At 51.2% G+C, this 12,767-nt stretch overlaps 1 protein-coding gene across 2 annotated transcripts in view; it reads left to right on the forward strand.

The window, feature by feature from the left end:
• CLPB (ClpB family mitochondrial disaggregase) overlaps positions 1 to 10,594 on the forward strand; it is a 73,551-nt gene extending 62,957 nt beyond the window's left edge. Inside the window, exons 10-16 of one of the 2 annotated variants that reach the window (XM_059873650.1) lie at positions 1,066 to 1,110; positions 3,053 to 3,214; positions 4,891 to 5,047; positions 7,928 to 8,001; positions 8,468 to 8,587; positions 9,017 to 9,121; positions 9,902 to 10,594. In XM_059873650.1, the coding sequence (XP_059729633.1) occupies positions 1,066 to 1,110; positions 3,053 to 3,214; positions 4,891 to 5,047; positions 7,928 to 8,001; positions 8,468 to 8,587; positions 9,017 to 9,121; positions 9,902 to 10,153 (915 nt within the window). In that variant the 3' untranslated portion in view covers positions 10,154 to 10,594. The remainder of the gene's footprint in view (positions 1 to 1,065; positions 1,111 to 3,052; positions 3,215 to 4,890; positions 5,048 to 7,927; positions 8,002 to 8,467; positions 8,588 to 9,016; positions 9,122 to 9,901) is intronic. The other variant, XM_059873659.1, reaches the window with a different exon arrangement.
• The last annotated feature ends 2,173 nt before the right edge of the window (positions 10,595 to 12,767 follow it).

Below are 12,767 nucleotides of genomic sequence, written 5' to 3' on the forward strand. Positions count from 1 at the left end.
TTTAATAATTTTCAGGGGATATTTTAATAATTTTTGCATGGGAATATTTTGCCCAGAGAACCTGTAGCTGTCCTATCCCTGAAAGTGTTCAAAACCAGGTTGAATGAGGCTTGGAGCCACTTGGTCTAGTGGCAGGGGGTTTGGAATAGGATTGTCCTAAAGGTCCATTCCAACCCAAACCATTCTCTGATTCCATTATTTTCCCAGATAACAGATGACAGGACTAGAGGAAACTGCCTCAAGTTACAACAAGGGAGGTTTAGGTTAGATATCAGGGAAATTTTTTTCTGCTCAAGTCTGGAAAAGGCTGACCAGGGCACTGGTGGAGTACCCATTCCTGAAGAGATCACACATGTGGATGTGTAAATGTGGCACCTGGGGACATGGGTTGGTGGTGGGCTTGGCAGTGCTAAGGGAACAGTTTGGCTCTGTTGTCTCAGAGGGCTTTTCCAACCCAAAGGGTTCAGTGATTCTGTTCTCTGATTCTGGGATCCCTGTGTGATGGTGTCCGTGAGTGTGCCATGTACACGTGTCCAGATGAGATGAATTCCCAGACATATCTCCTTCTCCCTCATGGACAGTGGTCATGTCTGATTGACTATTCCAGGATGATGCTGGGAAGTTAAGGCTTGACTTCTCCTTGGTCAGCTGGGTGAGAGGATCACTGTGGGTCCTTTCCAACTGAAATATTCCTATTCCCTCCCCTTCCCTCTCCCTCCCTTCTTTTCCTTTCCCATCTAGGATGTGGATTACAGCTCCATTACAACATTCAGGACCTGCAGTGAATCATCAGCTTTTCAGATGCAAAATGGATACTTAGGTGGATGCTATAAATTCTCTAACACTATTCTCTGTTTTAGGTGATCACCCACAAGCCCAGTTCACCTCAGCTTTATGATTTTTGCTTGATTTTTGTGGAGGGGTGTTGCTTTCTACTTGTGATTGATTTTTAAAAAGCTGAACCACAAAAATATCTATTTTATTTAGAAAACTTCAGCCCTGTCAGTACTGCTCCAGCTCCGGCAGCAAGCAGATTGATCAAATCTCATCCTAAATCTCTTGCAGGGTTTCATCAGACTGGACATGTCGGAGTTCCAGGAGAGGCATGAGGTCAGTAAATGGGTTTTGAAGGGAGCAGCTTCAAATATAATCCGGAAAAAATGGGCATTTTGGTGTGTCAGGGTTGGGAGCACAGGAGAACAACAGGAGTTGCTACAAGTTGTGCATTAAAATGCAAGTAAATTGCGAGAAAGCAACCTTAATTGAGTGTTGTGGCTTAGGCACGGTACTCCCCAATTTAGTGCTCTCACTGAGACACTCCAAACCAGGAGCCTCTCACTCACTCCCTGCCTCCCCTTGTCCCTCCCCACAGCAATGGACTGGAGAGGAGGACTGGAGGCTCAAAAGGTAAAGGCCATGGGTTGAGATAACAACAATTTACTGGAAACAGAAATGACATAAGAAAACAAACAAGCAACAATATTAAAAATAAAAGTATGTAAAAGAGAGAGAGAGAGAGAGAGATTCGCATGCAAAATGCTCACTGACCCAACCCAGCCACAGCCATGCTCCCCTAGCCACTCCCTCCAGCTCAGAACCAGCTACTTCACAGTATTCCACATCCTTCTGCTACTCTTATTTGACCAGAAGGAACCCATTCTCCCCAGAAGACTCCTTTCCCTCTGCTCCATGACATGAGGTAAAATAGGATATCCTCCAGATCCAAGCCTCGCCCCTCCTGGCTACTGCAAAAATTAACCCTGTCCTGGCTGGAACCAAGACATTGAGGCAAATTAGGACCAGAGACAAAGGAGCAAGGAAAACTTCAACAATATGTGTCCAGTGCTGTGAATTCCCGTGGGATGGGGTCAGTCCTTGGGGAGAAAGCAGCTGAGAAGGGATGGTGGAATCCAGAGGATCATCTTGAAACCCACAGCCACATGCTGTTCATCATCTAACATTGCCTAGACAGGCACAGCTTACCCCAAACCCCTTATCCCCAAAACATTGCTAAGTCCAGTGTGGGATCTTTGCCTCAGCCTACCTTCCATGTAGGAAAGGGGGAGAATCCAGCAGAATACGGGACAGTGGTGCCTAGTCACAACCTGGCAGTTCACAACTTCTGCCCAGTCACAACTTCTACCCAGTTCTGGTGCTACGGGAGGTCCAAGGTGCCAAGTTTTCTGTGATCCTTGCCAAGGTCATCCCTGGACCTGAGCCCTCCCTTTGGAGGGCTCTGTCTCCCCAAAAACTAGCAAGGTCCTAGCAATGAGAGTGGTAAAACACTGGGACAGGTTGCCCAGTGGAGCTTTGGCTGCCCCATCCTTGGAGGTGTTCAAGGCCGGATTGAATGGGGCTTGAGGCAACCTGGTGGAGTGGAATGTGTCCCTATGTATGGCAGCAGGGCTGACACTACATGGTCCCTTCCAACCCAAACCATTCCATGGTTCTATGATAACAGGTTGTGGCTTTGGATGACACTCAGACGTGGGTAGATGTAAGATGCACCAAGCTTTGTGTCAAAAATTGTCATTTTGCCAAAACTTTCCTGTTGTCAGAAGTACTATTCTGTATAAATTTCTAAATGTTTTTAAAAAACGCCATGTCAAGAAGTGATGACATAGGAAAAGTATTTTACTTGTGGCCTCTTCCCACAAAGCCTACTTGTGGCTTTGATTCTGCACCAGTACCACCTGCCACTTATAATCCTTTGAATTCTTGCTCTTAAAGGGATGAAAATAGGTCTTGGACATCTCGGACAGGTGCTCGGATCCTGCATAGCAAAGCAGGGCTGGTGCCTTCCCACCTGGCCATGCCTGCTCTTTGGATTCTGCTGGTTTGAGCTCAGGGAGGGAACTGCTTAATCTTTATTTTGCCTAGTTGTTGCTTATTGAGCTGATTTTGGGATACCTGGGGTGCGACAGGTGTCACAAAGAACATGGAATTTGTTTTGTCAGCAGCAAAGAGTGGTTGCAACCTGACGAGCTACCAGAAGGGCTTCATTCCCATTGTCCACGCATCCGCCTTCACCTTTCCTGTTCCTTCCTCCCAGGTGGCGAAATTCATCGGCTCACCACCAGGCTATGTGGGCCATGAAGAGGGTGGACAGCTCACCAAAAAGCTGAGGCAGTGCCCAAATGCTGTGGTACTCTTTGACGAGGTGGACAAAGCCCACCCTGATGTGCTCACCATCATGCTGCAGCTGTTTGATGAGGTAAATCCACTTTAGAGGTTAGAATCAACACAAGGGACATGCAGAAGGTGACAGTGAGGGGTGAGAGGGATGACAGATGGAACAGTTTGGGTTGGAAGGTACCTTAAAAGCACATCTAGTCCACCCCTCCTGCCATGCACAGAGATACCTTCCACTAGACCAGGTTATTCTAAGCCACATCCAACTTGGTCTTGAACACTTCAAGGGATGGGCCAGTCACAGCTTCTCTGGGCAACCTGTGCCAGGGCCTTGCCACCCTCACAGGGAAGAATTTCTTCCTAATATCCCACCTAACACTGCCCTCTGGCAGTGTGAAGCCTTTCCCCCTTGTCCTGTCACTCCAGTCCCTTGTCCAAAGTCACTTTCCAGCTGTCTGGTTGATTTTTAAGGTCCCAGTCTGTCCTCAGAGGCCACCAAACTCCAGAGCAACATGCTGGAAGATTTTGAAGGTTTTTTTGTTTTAAGGATTAATAACACCATTTTTCTTGCATAGATCATCACAGTAGCAGTTCAATGTGAAATCAATTCCTGTACCAGGAACTTGACAGGGCAATAACCCAAATGTTAATCTCAAGCACCCAACAAGGATTTGTGTCATTGTGCTGGATCTCTGCTGTTGGAGATGGATTGAGGAAAGAAACAGCCTGGGGAGATGCTGCTTTTTTCCTTATTTCCCTCTCTTTTTTATATTATTAATCAAGAGCACTGGTGCTTTGGAGGTTCCTGGATTGGTTTGGGGGGCTGAGGGTTGATGTCACTTCAGCAGTGGTGGTGCTGGGCAGCCCTGGTTTGCCAGGTGATCAGTCCCACAGGAATGAGGAGCTCTGCTATTCTGGTCACTCTGTTACAGCCATAACATGGTTATTTGTGGGCTCTGCTCAGCCCAAACCACAGCTACAGGCAGGGTTAGGGATAGCATTAGCATTAGTGCTGACCCGAGCCTGGGGCTTGTGTCAGACCTAAAACCATCACAGGGAGGTAGGCAGAGGGTCAAAGGCTGGGGAGTTACAAATGGGCAGCCACACAGTCATGAAATCATTGAGGGTGGAAAAGCCCTCTGAGACCATCAAGTCTAACCCTTCCCTCAGCACTGCCAAACCCACCAATAAACCTAAATGCCACATCCACATGGCTTTTAAATCCCTCCAGGGATAGGGACTCCAACACTGCCCTGGGTAGACTGCGCCAAGGCTGGACAACACTTTCAGGGAAGAAATATTTCCTGATACCCAACCTTATATCTCCCCTGGTGCAACTTGAGGCCATTTGTTCTTGTCTTGTCCTTTGTTACCTGGGAGGAGACCAAGACCCCCATCACAGATCTGACTTCCTGTCAGGGAGCTATGGAGAGCAAGAAGTGCCTCCTTCTCTCTAGGCTGAGCAAGGACATGGACTGGCCCAACCCTCCTCCTGGCAAGGCATCTCCCAGTGCTTCCATCACTTCAGTCCTGGATGGGGCAGGCTGGGACCATGTGCAGGAGAAGTTCCTGTCATCCGTGGAGAGACAAGGACTTCTCCAACCTCATCCTTGCTTCTTTCCACCTCAATCCTTGGGTATCCCTTCAAAATTAAATTCACTCTGGGGATTAACAGGACCCATGTTCTTTTTCCTGGTGTTTTGGCTATGTCCTCCAGCACCTGCTGACATAGCTGGTGTCATCTTGCTGTTGTTGCAGGGCAGGCTGACAGATGGAAAGGGGAAGACCATTGACTGCAAGGATGCCATCTTCATCATGACCTCCAATGTGGCCAGTGAGGAGATTGCACAGCACGCGCTGCAGCTCCGGCAAGAGGCCATGGAGATGAGCAAGAAAAGGATTGCAGAAAACTTAGGTACTGGAATTTCAAACTTCAAATCCCTAAAGAACCTCCCTCCTTCCTAATACAACTTTGACACCAGCTCAGCCATCCCTTGGCAGGGGGCACACCCAGACCCTTCAGTCCCCTCCCTGCTGGTCCCAACTGGTCCACATGACTTGGGAATGCTCCTCTGCCAAGAAGTCAAGAAATCCCAGAAGGGTTTGGGTTGGAAGGGACTTTAAAGACCATCCCATTCCAACCCCCTGTCATGGGCCAGGACACCTTCCACAACACCTGGTTGCTCCAAGCCCCATCCAACCTGGCCTGAAACACTTCCAGGGAAGTGAGCACAGGATGAGAAAGGCTGAGAGGTTGGACAGAGCCTTAAAGATGCAGTCTTCCTCTGAAGGATACAATGTCAAATAATGAGGATTTCAGAGCAGGTGGATTGAAACTGGATGGTCTTTAAGGTCCTTCTCAATCCAAACTCTTATGTGATTCCACGACTCTCTTTATCAACTCACTCCTCTCTTTCTTTTGGGACCCTTCCAAATGCCTCCTGCAAAAGACTGTGGCTGGTTCAGGGGCTCGTATGAAAGAGGAAAAGTTTTGTTTCCTCTCAGTCCTTCCCAAAAGAACTGAGCTTAGTGAATTTTACTTCCCTGTGGAATGGGAACCCTGGCCTCACATATCAGGCTCCTGGAGAAAAATTTCCCAAAATGTGAATTAGGTAATAAAAGGGGAATGAGGAGAGCAAGGGCAGTCTCTGAGATTGAAAATGAACAACTTGATGTGCAACATCCAGTGCCTTTGCTGGTAACTCTGAGGATATACAGATGAATGGTGATGCTAGCACCAAGGACTGTCCCTTTTAGGCAGTGTTTGTCACACAGAGCAGAGGAAGACCCTGTTTCCATCAGATGCTGCTGTGCTTGTGGATAACCAGGAAACCATGGATAGTGACTGCATCCCTTCTTTTCTCATTGTTTTTTAAAAAACTTAATTTGGGTTTTTTAAGATCCTTTTATGATCTTAATTGTCTGGATGCCACATCTTTCTCAAGGTATCCAGCAGCCTGTGCCATCTCAGATACAGCATATTCCTGCATCAGCTCCACAGAAGCAGGAAAAATCATTGGATCTTGTCATCAAATCTATTTTCCAGCTTCTTTCTCCCAGTCTCTTCCTTTTACTTTGGAGAAGTAGCTGTTGACACTGGCTTAATTCAGAATCTTTAAACTTCAATCAGGCTGGTTAAAGGACATTGTCAACTGAACCTTCCAGAATAACATTTGAAAATGCCAAACGTTTCCCTGCTCAATGAGGAGAGCATTGAATTTTAATTTCTGGGACAGCACAGCTGCAGCAGGAGAGGAGGTGGGGAGGGCATTTGGGCACAGCAGCTGCCCTCAACTGGGTTTCAAGGAGCTCCTGCCCATTTTCTGAGCTCTCAGTGTGGAAATGCCATGGCAGGAAGTCACTAAAGTACCTGGCAGGCAGATAAATGGGAAGATAAAGGGAAGGAGCAGATTCCCCAGTGGGCTCTGCATCTACCAGTGGCAGGAGCAGATATTTCATGTGGGAAGTGGAATGCTGGTAGCAGTGCTGGCTCTTCTACCTTTCCAGCTCTTCTCTGCCAAAACACTGGGAGTTATTGGCATCCTTGCCTGAGAGAGAGGGGTTGGAATTGGATCAGGTGATTCCAGAGCACCACTTTGGGCATTAGGGGGAACCTCCTCACTCCCTGCAACTGCCTGAACAGAGGATGCAGCCAAGTGGGCATCGGTGTATCCTTCCAGATATCAAGTGACAGGACGAGAGGAAACAGTCTCAATTTGTGCCAGGAGAGGCTTAGGTTGGATATTGGGAAAATTTACTCCCCAAAAGTGTTGTCCAGCCATGGCACAGGCTGCCCTGAGCAGTGATGGAGTTCTCATCCCTGGAGGGATTTAAAAGATACGTGGATGTGGAACTTGGGAACATGGTTTAGTTGTGGGCTTGGCAGTGCTGGGGGAACGCTTGGACTTAATGGTCTCAGAGGGCTTTTCCAACCTAAACTACCTCTTGAGTGGAGCCTGAGAACCCCTTCTGCCACTGCTGGTGAGGGGCAGCAATCTTCATCAAGGCTGCAAAGCTGAGACAGGGTCCCAGCACCCAGCATAGGTCTTTGTCCCCTGCCGTACCCTGCCCTGCCTTGCCCTGCCTGCCAGGATCCAATCCAGAGCACAGGAACTTACCTCCCTGTGAGCACCCTGGTGTCAAACAGCACATGGAGGCAAATGAGGGTGGAATGGGTGAAGCTGTGGGAAGAACTGGGATGATGAAGACAAAAAGACAGCAGTGGGAGGAAAGAAGGGTGATGCTGCAGCCAGGCATCCAGAGTGTCTGGGAGGCAGGATTCGAGAGCAGCCAGACCCTGGCTCCATCTGCAGTCAGCAGAGGGAAGTAGACTGCAGCCTGAGCAGTGCTGCAGGCACCCTGAGCAGGAGTTTGGTGGTTGCTGGAGAGACCGCAGGCTCTTTCAGTGCTCACAGCCCCAGAGGGCCAGTGTGCTCTGTGTGTCAGGTCATCGGCTGCTCTGGAGACCAACTGGGCACTTCAGCTTCCCAAAACCCCTGGGAGCAACTCCTGTGGGCACAGAGCAGGGAGCAGAGGCAGAGCCAGGGCTCTTTGGCCATTCAAGGGAGCCACGTCAGCATAGGATGTTCCCCTGGAGCAGCACAGCACCCAGAACTGTTGTCCAAGTGCAGGGACACCACACTGCCAAAGCAAACTGCTGGCACATGTGGAGGTCCCAGGTCTGTCCTGCAGTACCCCCCAGACCCTTCCTTGCCCTCAGCCCAGCTCATCCAGACAGAGATGAAGCCACTGTCCCATTGTCCCTACTGACACCCCCCCTCCACCTTTCTTCCAGAGGATGTCCAGATGACCGACAAGATCACCATTTCCAAGCAGTTCAAGGAAAAGGTTATTCGCCCCATCTTGAAGGTATGGACAGTGTTTTCATGGCTCAAGTTTCAGGTGTCCTGAGCTTTGGTCCCAGACTCCTTCCCTGTGTTTCTCTACCAGCTATGAGAGAAGGGATGTAACCCTACTAAAAATGTTGGAGAGTTCAGAGCCCAGCAGAAATAAATCACAGCTTCTTTATTCCTGGAGTGGAGCCATGGTGCATGGTGTGAAGGGGACTCAGGACAGGAAGTGCTGCAGTGATTTGGGGGTTCTCTGTTCTCCCAAGGTCAGGAAAACCTGACTGCAGTGACATCCCCATGATCTTCAGTTTCTTTAAGATGTTTCTGATGCTGTCCAGCTCCGTGGCATGGGGGTTGGATAGCTGTGGGGAGCGGTGGGAGGTGGGATGATCCCTGGGGAGCTCCTTCTGCAGTGCCACTCTCACTGCTGTTCCCATCAGTGTCACCATCCCTCTCCCTGCTGACCTCCTCCCTTGTTCTTGCAGGCTCACTTCAGACGGGACGAATTCTTGGGGAGGATCAATGAAATTGTCTATTTTCTCCCTTTTTGCCACTCAGAACTCATCCAGCTGGTCAACAAGGAGCTCAATTTTTGGGCCAAAAAGGTAAAAAAACATCAGTGGCTTTAGAGGAGACTGCTCAGAATAACTCTAGAAGAAATCACTTCTGGAGCATCTGCCCTGGGGTAAAGATACACAATGATGTGTATTTTTACCATCATCATACAAGCTGTTGAACTTGGGGTGCTGGGGAGAGTTGGGACCTCTGGGAGATGGTTCCTCTTGGACTGCAGCAGGGATGAGCTCCAGGCTGCCTTCATAGATGTAATTTGTCTAATTGATCTTTGCACATCTGAGCTCTCTGAGGGCTAAGTGGGATTTTGGGGTTCCTTTGTTGTGGAAGAAATGGCCTGGTGGAGCTCAGCCCTTCTCAGCACCCCAGTGCAGCATCCTCACTGCTCAAGGAGAAGGGTGCCAGGCTTGCTGGGGAACATCCATAATTCTTCTTCCTTTTCCTCCCCTTCCCCCTGGCAGGCCAAGGCAAGGCACAACATCACACTGCTGTGGGACAGGGAGGTCATGGACGTGCTGGCTGATGGCTACAACCTTCACTATGGTGCCCGCTCCATCAAACACGAGGTGAAGGCAAGAGGGAAGTTGGGGTGAAGTTCATGTTGTCACCTCCAGCCCCACTGCCCAAGAAGAGCCAGAATTGGAAAGGCATCAAAAGAGAGATGGAGTCATGGAGCTAATCCAGAGGATGTCATGGAGATGGTCTGAGGGCTGTAGCCCCTCTCCTCTGGAGACAGGCTGGGAGAGCTGGGCATGTTCCTACTGAACAAGAGAAGGCTCTGGGGAGACTTTAGAGACCTTCCAGTGCCTAAAAGGGCTTCAAGACAGCTGGAGAGGGACTTCAGACAATAAATTATTACTCCTGGATAATAAATTAAGGGACAATGGCTTCAAACTGCAAGAGGGCAGGGTTAGATGGGATATTGGGAAGAAATTCTTCCCTGTGAGGGTGGTGGGGCTCTGATACAGATTGCCCAGAGAAGCTGTGGCAGCCTCATCCCTGAAGTGTTCAAGGCCAAATTGGACATGGCATGGAGCAACCTATTCTAGTGGAAGGTGTTCCTGCCCATGGCAGGGGGATGTGAAATGTTAACAAATTTTAAAAGTCCTTTTCAACCCAGAGCCTTCCGTCATTTCATGAGTGTGTGGGTCTGACTGTCCTCATCTCTGGGGAGATGTCTGTGGTCTTGTGGAGGAAGTGGCACACCCACACTCCATAGACAGGGACTAAGTGGGATGAAGAAAAGGTTGCATGATTTTGCACTACTTGAGGGTGGGGAGGAGCCAACCATCTCCGTGGGAGACTTTCCAAAGGGTTTCCCTGACAGAATCTGGTCTGTCCCTCAGGTGGAGCGGCGTGTGGTGAACCAGCTGGCAGCTGCCTACGAGCAGGACCTGCTGCCACAGGGCTGCACCCTCAGGATCATTGTGGAGGACTCTGACAAGCAGCTGCTGAAAACCACAGAGGGGTCTTCCTCCAGCACAGAGAAATCCAAGGTGCCGACCCTGCGGCTGGAGATTGTAGAGAAGGACCGCAAGGCCCGAAAACTGGAGATCCAGGCACCGCTGAACCCCAAAAACATCACTTACTTCTTGTGAGTGCTGGGCACTCACAGTGACAATAAAACACCCCAAGAGTTGGAGCGAGCGGTGTCAGAGAGGGCAGAGCCACAGCCCTGCCACCACTGGGCATGGACATGGGCACGGACACAGATATGGGCAGGAGCTGCCCTGGGATGGGCGTGAAGGGCTCCAGGGGTGCAGCTGTGTGTGACAAGGTGCCCTGGTGCCATTCAGGGATGGGGCTGTGGATAGTCCTGGGGTTTCACAGGGTGGTGGAGTTTTTTAAGGAAGGGGGAAGCAAACTGCAGACCATGAGGGAGCCGGGTTGAATTTGTCATTCCCATGGGAGGGGGCTTGCTGGGTCAGCTGGGCTGGCAAGGTGAGGAATGGGAACTGAGTGAGAGTATAAAAGCCACCAGGCACTTGCTCTGTATTGTCCCCATTTCTTTATGACAATAAACATGCTATGAGCACCCAGCCCTTTGTGTCCCCAGAAGGAGCAGCTGTTGACATCATCACCCTCATCCCAGGGCACTCCTGGGTCTCCTGCTCATCACCAGGAGCCAGGAATGTCACCAGGAGTAGGGAATACCACTGGGAGCTGGGACCCACTGTCATATCTCCCCAGCCCAGCCAGGTGACATCCTGGTGCAGACCCCTGGCTGAATCTTTTTCTCATTACCTTCTTCCAGGAAATATTTAATATCTCAAGTGGAACTGAGCTGTCCAAGTTGTACCCATGGGGACACAGAGGCCGTGGCCCCCCCATGAGGGCTTCTTCAGGGAGCTGCTCATGGTGGAATAGGAGACATGGCCACTACTGGGGCCACCCCAGACAGGGTTTCAAAGAGCAGAACGTGAAATACATATGGAAACCAAACTGTCCCAGAATTAATGAGCCCCAAGCCACTGTCCCTTGGGATGCAGATAGGATCCCCATCCCACTGTTACCCCCTACTATGATAGGTCCCCAGAAGGATTTGGTTCTGCTGCTGGTTCCTGTCTTCCAGGGATACAAGGAGGGTTGGTGGGGGATTCCTTGAACCCCCTTCCTATCCCAGTAGCATTTTTGTGGCTTAATGCCAAGGGCTGGAGCAGGTTCCCATCCCTGGAGGGTTTAGAGTGTCACCAGACTCTGCTGGAGCCTCCTAAGGTCAGATTCAGTTCCACAGGTGCACATAGGTGTGCAATGAGCTCTGCATGTGTGTGCATGGAAGCGCAAAGGTGTAACGTGTATGTGTGTGTGGGTGTGTACCTCAGGGCACAGCTGTTCTCTGGGTGTGCCCTCAGGTGTGTGCTCAGGTGTGCCCTGCCATGCTGTGCTGGGTCACATCCTGTCACACAGTGCTGTGCCATCATACTGTGCCATGCCACATTGTGCCATGTCATGCTGTGCCAGGTCACACTATGTCATGCCAAGTCACATCACCCCATACCATGCTGTCCCATACACACTGTGCCACCCTCCACCATGCCAAGCTGTGCCAACCCCATGGATCGTAGTCCCATGGGCAGGAGCCAGGGCCACATGGGCCCTCCACAGCCCTTTGAGGTGGTTTTCTTGGTGCCAATACATGTAAATGGGCTTCCACTGCCAGGAAGAGTGCCTGGGAGCATGGGACGTGGAAGGACAACCCTCTTTGGCTCTGCCAGACACATTCAGTTCCCCGCATCTGAGCCTCATGCTAGCACCCAATCCAATCAGGGCACAGGGTGCCACCAGCATGGGGGCTCAGGACACACTGGAGCATCCCAGCTTTGTCCCCAGGAACAATGTGGCAGTGGACAGAGCCCTCCAGCACCGCTGGGAGCAGCTGTGGGGCTGGGGGACCCACCAGGACCTCCCAACACATCATCTGGGGGCCTCCATGGGGCGATGAAGGCTGGAGTGTGGGTGGCAATGATGAGGTGGGTGCTGTCATCCCACCCAAGCTGGGGCTAGAGCTGGGGGAATTTGGGGGGTGATCAGAGGGGATCTTGTAGAGGGGTCCCTTCATAGAGGGTCCCATTGGCATAGGAACCATTGGAGGGGTTCCACCAGAGGGGGTCCACCCATCAGAGGGGTCCCATTCAAGAAGTCCCATTGGAAGGAGTCCCCCATCAGACAGGGGTCCCATCAGGACAGTCCTTTGGAGCCATTCTATCATAAGGGACCATTGGAGAGGGTCCCATCAGCCCCCCCGACCAGCTCTGGAGGGACCCCGACCCACGCAGGCACATGGACATACCCCCAAGCCCACAGGCAGCTCCCAGCACACGATGGGATGGAGGGATGGGGGTCCCTATCCCCATCTCCACCACTGTGCTCAGCCCTCCCCGCTGCCAGAGCTGCCCCTTTCGGGAGCAGGGGGCGTCAAACTTTACCCGCCCCCCCCATTGGGCAGTACCGGGGACAGGTGGGCCACTACCAGCACCCATGTCCCTTCATCCACTACAGTCCGCAGGGATCACCCACATCCCACGGGAGCCGCGGGGATACAGGTCAGCTCCCTGCCTCTACCCCCGGCTGTGCCCCATCCCACTCCCTCCATGTTCCACTCCCTCGGCTCTATCCCTACATCTCCCTCCTCCTCCTCCTTGCCCTCCCGGCTCTGCCCGTCTCTGGGTAGCACCAGCAGCTCCTTGCGTGGCAGATTGCTGCCTAATTAGT

This window comes from Haemorhous mexicanus, chromosome 2 (assembly GCF_027477595.1).
Source record: "Haemorhous mexicanus isolate bHaeMex1 chromosome 2, bHaeMex1.pri, whole genome shotgun sequence".
In the NCBI taxonomy this organism is placed as follows: Eukaryota; Metazoa; Chordata; class Aves; order Passeriformes; family Fringillidae; genus Haemorhous; species Haemorhous mexicanus.